The sequence below is a fragment of the Astatotilapia calliptera genome, chromosome 2 (genome assembly GCF_964374335.1).
Source record: "Astatotilapia calliptera chromosome 2, fAstCal68.1, whole genome shotgun sequence".
Lineage (NCBI taxonomy): Eukaryota > Metazoa > Chordata > Actinopteri > Cichliformes > Cichlidae > Astatotilapia > Astatotilapia calliptera.
In genome coordinates, this window is record NC_137423.1 from 4,070,925 (window position 1) to 4,085,506 (window position 14,582).

General features: G+C 39.6%; 1 protein-coding gene across 1 annotated transcript in view; it reads right to left on the reverse strand.

The window, feature by feature from the left end:
* The window catches only part of slit3 (slit homolog 3 (Drosophila)), a 241,283-nt gene that overhangs the window by 202,565 nt on the left and 24,136 nt on the right, over positions 1-14,582 (reverse strand). Inside the window, exon 4 of the mRNA XM_026182115.2 lies at positions 14,057-14,128. Coding sequence (XP_026037900.1) covers positions 14,057-14,128 — 72 coding nt within the window. The remainder of the gene's footprint in view (positions 1-14,056; positions 14,129-14,582) is intronic.

The window sequence follows — 14,582 nt, forward strand, 5'->3', positions numbered from 1 at the left end:
GAGCAAACACCTGACAGGTTATCCAAAGTCTGCAAAGTATTAGCCTCTCTCTGATGTCAGATGTTAAATCCAAGGGTGAATGTGAAAGCGTAAAAAGGCAAAACAAAGCAAAGAAGAAAAAGGGAGGAAAAGACATGAAAAGAAGAAGACTGCTTGGACTTTTTTCATGGTTTCATATTTCTATGTTTAAACACAAAAATGCACATTCCTGTTCCCTTTGTTTAGCTGATACAGGCATAAACAAACACATAATATCTTTCTTTCAAAGAAAGATGTGCACCTCCTTCCTTTCCTAATCTTTTTCTGTCTTACACATGCACACACTGACAACACACGATGACGTCTGTAAGCGTTTTAAGCCGTGAGAAGAATGTTCAACGCAAACAAGATAAGCCTGCTGTTTGTAACATGATTTGAGCAACATACACAAACTGTCATGGCCTTTTTAGGATCTTTAATTATCTTTCCAAACCTAAAAATAAGCACTTCTTACATGCTCCCACTGAACCGGCTTTTCATTCATTGTCCTGTCGAAGTATGCCTTTGTTTAGGCGTAACTGTAGATTTGGATACAGATTTAGCTATAAACATGGCTTCAAATGCATCACTGCTAACATGAGTGGAGGCGCAATTATAATATTTGTTAACAATGTAAATGCAGGAGTAAATGTTTAAGGTAAAAGTAAATCGAACAAATCAAGGTCCATTTTAAAGTTCCATATTGACACCTGAAAAGCCATGTTTGAACCCGACTAACGGGGCTGTCTGTCCCGTGTGCTATCTGCTCATAATGTCAGTGTGTTTTCAAGTCCACAGTGTTTGCTGTGAGCGTTTGTATGTGATGTATAAATATATCTGTACAGGTTTTAAAGTGGCTTTGCGGTGTTCTGCATTTAGACGAGGTCTGGTTAAATCTCCACTTACCCCATTCATGTGGTTGTCTCTCATTCTCTCTCTCACTCACTCTCTCGCTCGCTTTCTATCTCTGTTTCTGCTGAGTCGTTCATTTCCTATATCTTCATTTCCCTCTCCTCTGTCTCACAGTCAGACTGTTTGTAGCTCTGGTGCTCTTCCATGTGATCTAAATCTCAAATGTTGTGTCATTCATTATCTAAGCTTTCTCTCTCATCCCTCTTTTTTTCAAAAATCTGCACAAAAACTGTGCAAAACAGCTTTCAAAAGCATCTTATTTTTCCTTATTGTAATTACTATGAATGATATAAAACATAGAGATGACCCCTTGGAGTACAACAGTAAAACTGTACATTACGTAATCCGCAGTGTCACAGGTCACAGAGGTCTAAAGAACTGTTACCAGGGAAAAATGCTTATGAACCACTTGGCTTGTGGTTGCTGGGGGCTGCTGTGGCCAGTGACCATTCACCTTCAAAGTAAAAGTTGTCCCTTACCAGAGATGGGGCAGCAACGCATTACTATTTTCAAGTAATGAGTAAAGTAAGGGATTACTATTGAAAGAAAGTACTTAGATTACTGTTGCTTTCCCGTAAGCATGCTGCGTTACTGCGTTACTAAACCATGATATTGTTTGTGGGAGTGTCTCATGACAATGACGTATGAGCGTGCAACAACAGACGTGTGTAGAGCAACAATGGATAATGAGTGCAGGAGAGAGTACGACCATGTAGCGTTCAAAGCGTGGAAGCACTGACATTATTTTGAGATTAATTCCTTAAAAAGTGACAAAAACATTAGTGTCCGCTGTTCACTCTACATGAGAAGAAAACTCCTTTCTACAACTTCAAATCTCAGCAAGCACCTAGCATGCTGCCACAGGAATATGAAATTCACAGACACCTCCCTGCTAAAAAGGCGAAAATAGACTTAAGAGCGACGGGACTTAGTGCTGCTGAATCTTGGATCTTAATTATTTTTTGCTGTGTTGCATCTATTTTTAAGAGTGAGCGTAAACACAAAAATATTTTATTTCATATGCTGCAATATGCTGAAAATAGGTTTAAATGTTAAACAAATTTCAAGTCAAAGACTGTAATTTCATTTTTGCTTGATGCAACGTGCACAAAGTTAAAATATTAAAACAGACTTTTCATTTGATTCAACTTTATATGATGGATTACGCAGAAAAACAGAATTGGGCTGAAAGGTCTATTGCTTTATTATGTATTCAGGCTGTGTATCATGTTTTTAAAAAGTAATAAATTAACTAATTACTTTTGAAAATAAGTAATCAGTAAAGTAACGGGATTAATTTCTTGGAGAAATAATCAGTAATTAGTAACTAATTACTTTTTTCAAATAACTTGACCAACACTGTGCCTTACACATTACAAAAGTTCCAACTTTTACTCTGAAGGCAGTTCCCTTTTCCAGTTGCAATTCCAAGCAAACTTTTCAGAGTTTCAATCCTGCTCAGCCAGTAGTTGGAGACTGTTTGCAGACAAGTTGTGTCTTTCATGCAAACTAGCTAGTTGCAAACAACCAAATCAATCCCAAGGAGGTTTTTAGTACAACACCCTCTTTGCAAGAGGCTGCCAGCTACAAACAGCATGCACTCATCAACCTGTTGGGGAATACACATCTGTAAAAGAATATGCTTCACTATTGCTGTGTAGAAATATCAGCAAAATCAAGGCAACAGGTAACCCAAACTGTTAAAGGCTGTACCATAGTTTTTATGTAACTGCAGTACAAGGTTAAAATTGAGATGTGCACATAAAACATTTTCTATAATGCCATATGTTGAAATGGCTTTTTATAGCCACCATGGAAATGTAAACAAATGGTAATATTTAAAGGGGTGAAAACTTTAATCTGCAGTGAAGGGCAGCAGCACCATGTTCTAGTTCTGTATAATAAAGCAACTTAACACATCTCTAACAAAATCAAAAAGGTGGCAAACAATTCAGTTCTGAGGATGGGTTGTGGCTGCCAATCGTCTTGGCAGGATTCTTGTTTGCTGTGTTTATTCAAATGTTTCAGCCTCAGTATGGTTAAGATTTACTGATGACAAAATGTTGCATGTAGCAGCTTATGTTTGTTATTTTTGCTATTGAATCGTCTGCAGTCATACATGGATGATGTTAAACCTTCCAGAGTTATTTAGCTCACTATAGCCAACATGTTACGACACAATAACATAATGACAACCAGACAAACCTTGATCACACAACACAGGTCACTGTATGACACTGTAGTTAAGTAATTACTTCCAAAATGTTTCTCTGGCTTTAGTTACTGCGTGTATGGTTTTCTTGTAGATAAAAACTGCAGCAGAAGGACTTCACATGAATGTATACCAATACAAACATTATAAATGCTGATCTTTATTAATTTTTTATTTTGCTGAGCAAATTTGCTTAATTTGGTGATTTTTTTCATACTCTAAATACTGTTTTGGGAAAAGATTTTCCTCTTTTGGCATTCAGTTGTGAAACACCACCTTACAAAGCTCTTAGTCACTGAATGACCATGTTTGTGTGACAGCAAGACAGATGAAGAGATGTGTGTTTACTCGCGTCTCCAAAGTGTGTGGGTCAATGTGTATATCTCCAGTGTTTCTGGGCCATTCTGTGCATATGTGTGCGTGTGTATAACTCTGATTATACCAGAGCAATACTAACAGTTTTGGCTCATTTGTAACAATCAGACCTCACTTAAACAGAATAAATCACAAGTGTAACTAAAAGACACACGTGTTCAAACATTCATTTGTGAGCCCATATACAGAAAGCATAACTCTCGAGATACATCCATGTGTCTGCAGGTGTGTGTGTGTGTGAGAGAGACATTAGCCAGTTCCACATATAGTTCTACATATGTAGCCATAAAAATGATCAACAAAGAAAGCAAGAGCTATGCAGACCTCCCACAAAGTGAAATGTTACACACACGCGCACAAGCTGAGACGTTCTCACCGACTCCGATTCACAAAATCCTGACGTTAATCACTTTGCACATTGTGTTTGCAGTATCTCAAGGTGTCTGAAGAGGTTTAATAGCGCAAAGTATCAATTTTTAACTCACGTGGGATTAACATTCAAGAAAACTGAGCAGGCTGAATTTCCATATATGGAATTTTCATTTTGCTGCTATTAGTTAGACCGGCAAACAGTGACATGAGGGAACTTCCAGAAATCTGATCAAAAATAATGACGTCAATATTTATTCATTTCTTATAATGAAACACTCTTAGGTTCTATAATATGAACTAAAATGTAAAGCCTTATGACCACAGTGATTTAATAATTTGGTTGTTTTGTTGACAGCTGCATGTTTTCAGACAGCACATCTGCGAGCCAGGAGACAGTAGATTATACTATTTTCTTATTTTTATTTAACGTTCGCAACAAAGATTTTGTGTTCTGCAGCATTTGTGCATGGCAAATATAGTACATTTATTATTAGGTAAAGCTCGTGGTTGAGGAAACCATTATTCCCAGATCTGTGACAGGCCATAAACTCAAGTGACCTGCTTTAAAGTCAAGCAGGCCCACACAGCCATCCATCAGATGATTGCTTTCTACCTCACTTCATAAAAGTCACATCACGTTCTATATTATTATTGATTACTGGAAGTGGGCATAAATTAAAAGTCTTATTTGCATCTTGTTGCTTATCAACTTTAAACCTGTTGCACAGAATTCAGCCCACAAAGCAGTGGTGAATCTGAAGTTGCTTACTATCTTTTTGCAGGCACGTGTAATCACACGCTGAGATATTTCATCTCTTTTTTGGGCCCCACACTAAGGCTGGAGCTTCAATTTACACCGACCAACTCCCCCCACCTGTCAGATTACAGTAAATAACCTGGAAACAGTTTTCCCCAGAATTTAGGAGAAGATTAAAGACAGACACCCTCAGATGACATCACCATAACTCTACAACAACAGTTAGTCTGCAGGTCAGGTTTCAGCTGCTATAACACTTTGCGAGATTTATTTTGAAATCAGATAGTTACAATGAGATGTTCGGATGACATGATTAATAGCGTAACATTAACTCAAACCACGACATCTCTACAACACAGGCTAACACCAAGAAACCTGTTCAAAAATGTGAAAAAAATCTTTCATGGGATAATCGTACTTATTATTTATTACTCCTGCACTTTTTATTTCCTCTGTAGTAATCATCACAGAATTTCAGTTTGACCTTTACAGCATGAGCCTCTCTTTTTACCCGTTTATAGTACTGTGTTGCCCTGGAAGCCATGTAAAAAAAAAAGAAGTCTTGAGTTTCACTAAGAAAAAAACATGCAGCAGTGAACAGTGCTGAGGAAAGAATCTGTCCTTTTTATCAGCTTATACACATGAATGTAATTATGGGAGGGAATTGTATTTGTTTAGTGGTTTGTCTTTTGTCAGTAATGAAGTGCCGGGTGTATACAACTCCATTGTGCTTTTACTACAAAAACCCACCCTATGACACACAAACACACACACACAAACACACACAGAGAGAGAGAGAGAGAGAAAAGAGAGAAAAGAAGTTAGTTGCCAGGTTTTTAAAATATCCTTTAGGAAAAATAAAGCATCTCAAATCAGAGCCAGATCATTACTCCTTGCTGTAAGAAGGGGGGAAAAAGCAGGTCAACAATCAACAAAAGCTTCTATTTTCTTAAAGCTCCTATTCAGAGAGAGTATCTACAGCCCTATTTTCTCCTCCAGCTACCCTAATCTCCGTCTCATTCCATTTTTACTTTCCTTGCTATGTCTCACTCGACCATCTTCACCTGTTACCCAGTCCTGTGTTTTTCCCCTAAACATATAATTCCTGTTCTCTATCATGTGCCCCTGCTGCTCTTCCTATCTTCTCCCCTTCTTCCTTCATCTCCTTGTCATCCTCCTCCATCGTTCCAGTGAGCCAAGTCTGTTTTAGATTAGTGGTCTCATGTAAACCTAAATTAGGATAAAACAAACACTGTGTGAGTGTATTTGGGCCTATATCAAGTTTGTCTCTTCTTAAATGCAAGTACAGATTGACAGACCAACGCACACACACACACACACACACACACACACGGGAAAATAGGACTTATACGAACATATAAGCAAATATGCAGTCACACAAATTACTATCCTGTGTTGCCATGTTTAGCTCATTTTGACATCACTCATTGATTCGATTACTTATGGACTGTCACTGGATTCTCATTGGCTCTGTCTTGAGAGTCACCACCGTTGCTAAGCAGCAATAAAGAAATTACATTAATGCAAATTAATTCCATGCTGTGCGTCACATGTTTGTGCATGTTTGCTGAGGTATTTGCCCTCTTTGTTGTGGTCAGTGTTGGAGTCATTAAACAAAAAAGTCATCATTATACAGAACACTTTTCTTAAAAGTAATGCAGTATGCTACTTAATTACTCACAGGAAAAAGTAATTTGTTATACTACTCTTTACATTACTTTCATGTTACTCTGTAAAATAGCTAAAAGACACTTCTCATAGTCACCATTCAACAATATAAACCTGGGGCCACAACCCCACACACCAACTCAAATCTCCAATGAAGGCGCACGTCTCTAAGATCCTTCCATTAGCAGAAAACAAAGCTGATCACACAAAGCAAAGATGAAAACCCCACAGTGATTCTGCTTTAGAAACATGAACAGGTGGAAAAGGAGGCAGCCTGACTGCATCTGCTTGGTACCTGTTCAAGTTCAGGGTCTGGCTGCTGGGGTCGGCAGCTGTCACTCTGGGTTCTTGGCTAGGTTAGCGTTAGCACGCTGTCTTAGCGGATGCTGGCAAAGAACCAAAGTTGTGTTGGTGGCATATTGTGGTTGTTTCTTTCTTGGATGCAGTTTTCCACTTTGCCATTTATCTCTCCTTTTGTGCAATAAAAATAAATGTCCATATTTATCCTTTAGTACCCGTCGCTATTTTCCTCCTCTGACACGGGAACTGGAATCAGCTGATTGTAGTGCGAGTGCATGAAGCGGGATCGAGACTAACAAATCCAAGGAACTGGACTACTGGGACCCAGTTTCTACAAGAACCGGTTCTCCATTCCCATCCCTACATGCATATGAATTAACACCTAGACTGTAAACACGAGCTTTACCCTACACGCTGACATATAAGACAAATGAGCTCAACTGAAAATGTAGTATGTGTCTGCATACCATTCCTCTGTAAGAGTAAGGAGGTCAAAGGGAAAACCAGATATCTTTATCCAAGTTTACTAGCTGCTCCACTGTTACATCCCCCATCAAATCATCTTCATTTGCGTAGTGAAATTACTACCACATGCAGTCCCTGTGCTATTTTAGTACAAACATATAAAATCTGTTGCTATGTAAAAACTTAAAGAAAGAAAAAAGTCAACAACCACACAACCTCCCACAAACTTCTCATAGTTTCTGGCCCTGCAGCATGTTAGCTAACTGGCAAGCTGCTGAAGTAGGCAGCTTCAAGGGAAAGGTGTTGCTGCTGTGAACTTTAAGACCGCCTGGATGGTGCATTCTGCCCCACTAAGACACACTCTGGCTTATTTTATTCACACGTCTGCAAAGGAAAATACACATAGGCTTAGACACACACACACACTTTATGACTTGGCTTTTCCAGCGCTTTCACAGGAAGAGAAGCAAACTTAAACACTTTATGCATTTGAACTGCATGTTTAAGAATTGGTGTCAGAGACTTTATATGAATATAAACACTTGTACAATGGAGTGAAATATTATGAACAAAAAAATGAATTTGGAGATCAAAATCATTCTTCTGTTTTTATTTTTTTAAGTAGTTTTTGTTCAATTTAGGAAAAGTTTAGAAATACAAACAATATAAAGTTGTTCATATGTTCATTCTCTATGTAGGAAATCCTGAAGACTGACGGTTCTCAACATAAGGTAGCAGGAGCACGAAGATGAAACAAAGATTAAACACATACAAGAAATGACAGACCCAGCCATGTGTATGAGTACGTGCACCAGAAATGGTGAACCAAAAACTAAAATATAATTTCCTGCTGAGATTTTATTTAAAGCAGTTTGCTACAATAAGCCAACAGTAACACAACCACTTACTTAGCTACATGCAAACACGCCCAGTGCAACAAATTAGAAAGTATTGTTAACAGAGAAAGGATGAAAGAATTATCAGAAATTCTCCTCATGTAACCAAATCTCCCAAATTATCGCACTATCATCCCCCCTCTCTCCCTCACTCTCTCATGCTTTCCCTATCTCTCTCTCTCTTTCGGTTTTCAATATCACAGCAGTGTGTATTTATCTAAATATGTCTTGGGACAAAATCGCACTGCCGTCTGGGCTGCGGGAAACACACACACACACAAGCCACTAAAAGCAGACCTATTTTAGAAGAGCTCTGGTCAGGTTCCCTCAGTAAAAGCCTTTCCTTCCCTGAATACCAGTGAATACCAGCATGAGCCCAGTGGTGCAGCTCTTTCTTGGGGCCTATGAGCCTCCAGGTGCTGCTTTATCCAAGAACATCCTTTGCTTTTTCGCTTTTGTGCCAATTGCTTCAAAAGGATTTCATCAAAATATAAAGGTAGACTGATATACATGTTAGAAATGCACATGCATTTTACTGGTGAATAGTGCCCTTGGTGCTGTGTACAAGGTCCTACAAGCTTTGTGGTCCAGCTACACACCGCAGTTTGTACATCTGGGTCATGTTTAATTATTAGGAAGTTCTGTCATGGGTCTGTGGTTCAGTATAAAGTCTGACACACACAAAATGACCAGAGTGCATACTTCTACGTCCAGCGCTTGTACTTCTAAATCAGCAGGAGAGGTGGCGTGAGAGAGATGTATTTATGTGTGCATCTATGTGTTTATATATCTGAGACTTATTTGTTTCTCACCAGCACACAGTGGCGTGAAAACCAAACAAAAGGCCTGGAGCCTAGTGACACCAAAACAATCTTATACTCCCAGAGAGCAAAAGAAACATCAAAGCTGTTTGTTCAGTTTGTGCAGGGCAGTATTTCTAACCCTAACCCTAACAGCAACAGAGCACACAAAAAAAGAAAGAGGAATAAAGTCAATAAGTGAACGAGATAATAACCAAAAAGAGGAGACACATGTAAGTACAGACTGTTTATATTCACCTCTCACCCTTCCAAATCGTTCCAACCAATCACCAGTGAGGCCCAGTCTGTCGTAACCAATCAATGGACACACAAAGTTCATCCACTTCCTGTAACACTAACCTAACATTCCAGCAGGTAAACTATGGCAGTCGCCTCTAAATGGACAATTAGCCAAGATTAAAGGCAGGCTCCTCGTCTTTCTCCATTAACTTAATTAGGAGGAAAAGACATCTCGAATGACCCCCTGATCTTTCCAGCCTTCCCTCCCATTCTCATTCTTCTCTCTCTGCAGCGTCTTTTCCCCTGGCTTAACTCGTATATTGTATTTACAGTAACTGTGGAGAGTTAAGACCACACTTTCACATCTGGGAGAATCACTGAAGCATTTGGAGATAAACTGCTTCACACAAGAGTAACCTAATGGTGCTGAAGAAAATATCTCATTACCATCCAGTCATCAGTGCAGGGATTTAAAGTGGGACCCTTCCATGCCATGATTTGTTGATCATTAGAGTCATCCGGGCGATTTTTCTCTCTTTTAACCTTGCTTCATTGAATTTTACTCTTCCACAGCTCTGGTTTCCCCCCTCTTGTTTAGCTAAACCTTTATAGGTATTTTTGTAATGCAAATTGGTAAACACCCAGTGAACATGTAGGGATAAAGCATTCTGAAGGACAAGTGGATTGGATAAAATTCCTTACCGGCCTCCCTCTGGACATAAACTAAATTTCCTTCTTTCTATTAAGCCTCCAAAAGATCCTTTTAGTCTGAATGTTTGGCTGCTGATATCCTGCTGTAATGCAGTTTATGGGGTGCAGTAAGGAGAATGACGGAGCCCAGCAGCAGTGCTCCGTCAGCAGAGAGCAGAATGAAGCTGCTTAACACTGCAGCTGGGATTTTACTTGGATGTGTAGTGTGTTACTATATTTATCTGTTTTTGTTTAGGTGTATCGTAAACAAATGCAAACAATCTATAACACTGGAATGAAAGATAATCATTACAAGCTTCATGTTGACGCATGCTAACCAACTATAATCTGACAGCTAGATTCTATCAGCTAAACCTTTAGTTTATTTCTTGCTTGATTCATTTTTGTTTTATTGCAGACACAAATTTAATACAATCTTGTCTTTGTAAATTTGCAGTGAACATTCATTTTAAAGCACATCTTTTCTGGTTGCTTATGTGATAAAGTGATGTAATTTATGTACTTTAGCTTTGCCACACTGTGTCCAAAAATACTGTTTAGAAATAGCACAAGCAGAAGAGATTTATAGTCTGCTGACTAACTCTGTAATATCCATTATATGGCAGGAGCTACATTAAAATTTGCAAAGCTTCTACAGTATTTCACAGTCCATAAGTGTTGAAACATGGTCAAAGATCACCTTCAACACTGTGAAATACTCAGCATCTGAAGCTCTAGGGATTTATTCATGAAGAAAACGGGAAATATCTCTTTAGTATAACATTACTCTCATTTTTCATCTTCTGCCTTATGCAAACCAATCAAGCGTAACCTGAGCTGCTTAAATGGCGGGGGGTGGGATCCTGTTGCTTCATGAGTAACATGGGCTGTGAGCCAGAGCTAATTCAAGTCCTTTTTATGCGCTAAACAAGCATGCAGCCACACACACAAACTCCCAGAGGAGAAAGCGAAGATAACAGGATGAGGCTCAGTCTGGGTCAGCATTATTAGACAGGAGACCAACAGCCATCAAGTCACTTAACAAAGCAAACCTCCCTGACTCAGTGCAATGTGCATGAGGCACAAAAGCCCTGTAACCAGTAGCTTTCATTTTTCCATTTGAGATATCGTCAATACGTTATATTTCAAACCAAAAATTCATTACACTCTTCGCAAATGTATTTTACTCAGAGCTCGAGCTTACTATGTGCAACCGTGTGTGTCTGTGTGCATGTGCTGTGAGACCGCAGTCTCTGCAAACTGTGGGGGGAAACGACCACAGACTGCACACACTGAAACCCACAGACTCCAGTCCACGATCCATCTCAACCTTCCCATTTATGTTTTCTCTCCCCCCTACCAAGCACCTAGAGGGACCACAGACTCCGCTTCCTTCATCCATCTACAAGAAACCTTTATCTTCCACCAGCATCCCTTCATCCATCCATCTCCCTCCTTTCTCATGACCTCCGTTATATGTGTTGTCCATTAGTCTTTGTCAGGCACTCAGCAACAGCACTTAAGGCTAAATTAGAAAAGTTTCCATTAAGAGACAACCTCTTTGATTCATAGTCCTGCAGGATTAAAGACTAGACTAAAAACTATTATCCAGTCTGATACCTCTTATCCGAACCCCTGCACCCTCCTCAAGAGTGAAACGTCTAACCCATGGCTATTTTCACTTAATGCTAGTCCAGCTCCTTCCAACTCCTCCCTTTTCCAAACCTCAGACCACAGAGCTTTAATAGGAGGGTTAAGAGGTAATTCCTATCACACTGCCATCATTTAATATCTAACCAAGGCTGACAGAGAGGAAGGTTACGAACCCAAACCAGAAAGCCACCAGCAAACCTCCTCCTCCTTACTCTCCTGCTGTTACTCTCTCTGCAAGTCTCCCACCATCTGACTTTCTCTCTATCCCATAATTCTACCTACATTTCTTCCTCTTTTTGCCCTTCCCTCTTATACACACGCTCTCTTCTACATACCTTGGTGCTTACATTACCACCACTTCCTTAGAAAACACAGCGAGGATGGGAGAAAAAGCACTAAAAAAAGAGGAAAAGTGGAAAGAAAAAAAGTGCCGGAGGAAACTCCAGACACTGTAATTTAGATTGCGCTGATGGCAAAGTAGGGACATAAAGAACATGAGATTTATAATGTTAAGTTTGGAACACGTTCACCCTTTCCACTCTCCTGAGTTGTCTGAGAGCTCTATAGGGATCCATATTCGACCGGTGATAAATAATAGCTTTCGAGAGCAATTAGGGGTTTTATACAGTTGTAAGCCAGGAGGTGGAGGAAATAAGGCTGTCATTCACAAAGAAGAAGGGAAAAGGGTTGAAAAAAATGCCATGTGAAAATGTGCGTGTGATGGAATATTTGTATTCGTCTCCATTTGCATCTGTCACTGTGTGTGTCCCTGGCGTTTATGAGGACTTTTAACTGTGTGTGATCCTGGAAGCCACAGCTGACGTAGATGACAATTTAGCAGTCTACTCTGCCTCAGCAATATATCACACATCACCACAAAAATATGAAACACAAAATATGTCCGTCCAACAAAATATATCACGGTGAGAAACTAAGGAGGAAAACTGAAACTGACAACATTATAAATCACTTTTATTCTGAAAAAGGTAGTACAGAACAAACGTTCTACTGATAAATAAGCATTGATTTAAGCTGATAGCAGTATATTAATTAATACCTGTGTTAACAGTGGCAGAAGCCTGCAGTGGACAAAAGGCATGATGTACTGTGCACGTAATGTTTATTCCAGTCTTTCAGATTGTAAACAGCAAGTCAATCTCCTTATAAAGCTCAACTTTCAGGAATCCATTTTTGAGTATTATATAGTTGCTGCCTGTAGGTTGATAGGTTGCTGCAAAAGCTTGTAACATTTCTTTGAGTCACAGCGGTTATGGAAGAAAGGGTTTGAACAGTGGACCAACAAATCAAAATGTCATAAAATGTCCACAGAAACTTTCCTGCAACACAATCCACTTCTCCAGTGCCAGCCCAAAATACTTTCAGCAAAGCTTTGGAAGTATGAGGATGTGAATATATGCACTGGAAAAGTACATTTAATTTATTTTGTGGAAAAAAAAAATCAAATTTTTGACATTTCTTTGGACATGTTGATGTTGTGACACTGGAATGGCTCTGGCTCGCTGCTCAAATCCGCTTTAAGTGTTGCAAACCTAAGCTGACCATAGCTGTCATTCTCCGTGAAGGAGGGAGCTCAAAACCTTTCAATCAACATGTTAGTTCTCGCCAGCGAATTTGTAATTGTGGAGTAACCGGAGTATTCCTTTAATTTCTGCTTTTTGGTCAACCTACACTTCAAAAAGGTGAAAAAACATGGAACAAGAATCTTTTGAACAAGGAACTGTTACAGTAGCTTCCAATGGGTTCTGCCTCATGGAAACATTATAAAAGAGAATGAGAGAAGTGAGAAGATTAATGTCCTAGCGCTGGTATTTGTTATCCTAACACCTCTCACCATAGGCATGCACACACATGCTGAACACACATAAACTTGATATGTTGAAACGCAGCATCGATATGACACATGTAACACAAATAAATATCCAGTAGGGTGTACAAACTTATAGACGCACCCAATAATACTTATACACACAATTAAATTCAGGCATGCACCCACACACACACACACACACACACACTCTAACTCCAAGTTCTCTTGAAAGAAGCCCAATGTAAACAGCTATAAAGTTTAGAAGGTGTTTCAACCTTCAACCTAAGCTGACTATCCTCTCTGAGGATAAAACAAATAGAGAACCTGACAACCTGAGTGGAAAGAAAGAGCACAGATGGGGAGGCAGCATGGATGCACCAATGGGACTAAAACAAAGAGAGAGAGTATGTCTGGGAATGTGAGATGAAAACGAAAGAGGAGGAGGACAAGTGGGAGGCTTTGCTGCATCAGTATGACCTGCTCTTACACTCTTACACTCTGGGAAAACTCAATATTCCTGAATAAAAATTCCACACGAGTCCAAGCAAAACATTCACTGCAGGCACACTTTCACCTCTTAAAATCAAGCATACTCACACAAACGCACACATCTGACACTCACTGCCTTTTTCAACTCTCGACAGGAGCACAGAGCGGCACTGTGTCACCTGGCGCGAGACCTGAACCCTCAACCAGGATAAAACCTCTGACACCATGGTCGTGTTTTCAAACGGATCACGTAACACATCAAAAGCGGCACAAAAGGGGAAACGGAATGACGGAGGAGAGTCAGAGAGAGATCATGAATGGAGAGAAGATGAAAAAAAAAGAAAATCAAAGTGTACTCACAGTCGTCCTAGTTTGGGATTGGACTGGAAGAGAAGCTCTGGAAGAAACTGGAGCTTGTTTCTGTTCAGACGACTGCAGGGAGAAATAGAAGAAGGAAAATGAAGGAAAACATGTCGTTGGGAAGAGAAAAAGGGCAAAAACATCTTCTAATAAATCAGTCGCATCCGCGCTTTTGTGTTGACTGAACAATCACCACACAGCTGACTGAATGACCTTAAAGGTCAGCAAGTTTAAACTCATGGAAAAGCCTCTGACTTCCTGTGATCATGGCCTAGAGGTTATCACACTATGGTTTGTGTATACAGGACATCAGTTTCTACACTCCTTAAAGTGCATTAGCAATATATCCTCACTGCATATGCTTTAACCTGATAGTGTGAGATGGACCAATTTTGGGCTACAAGCATGTTTTAACATAAAGTTACAAACTTACAGAGGATTTATACCGCTGTGTTAAATCTATGCTAGGTGGGTACGTCAGAACTGCAAACTGCTCTGAAATCCTACAACCCTTTGTGTCCTGCAC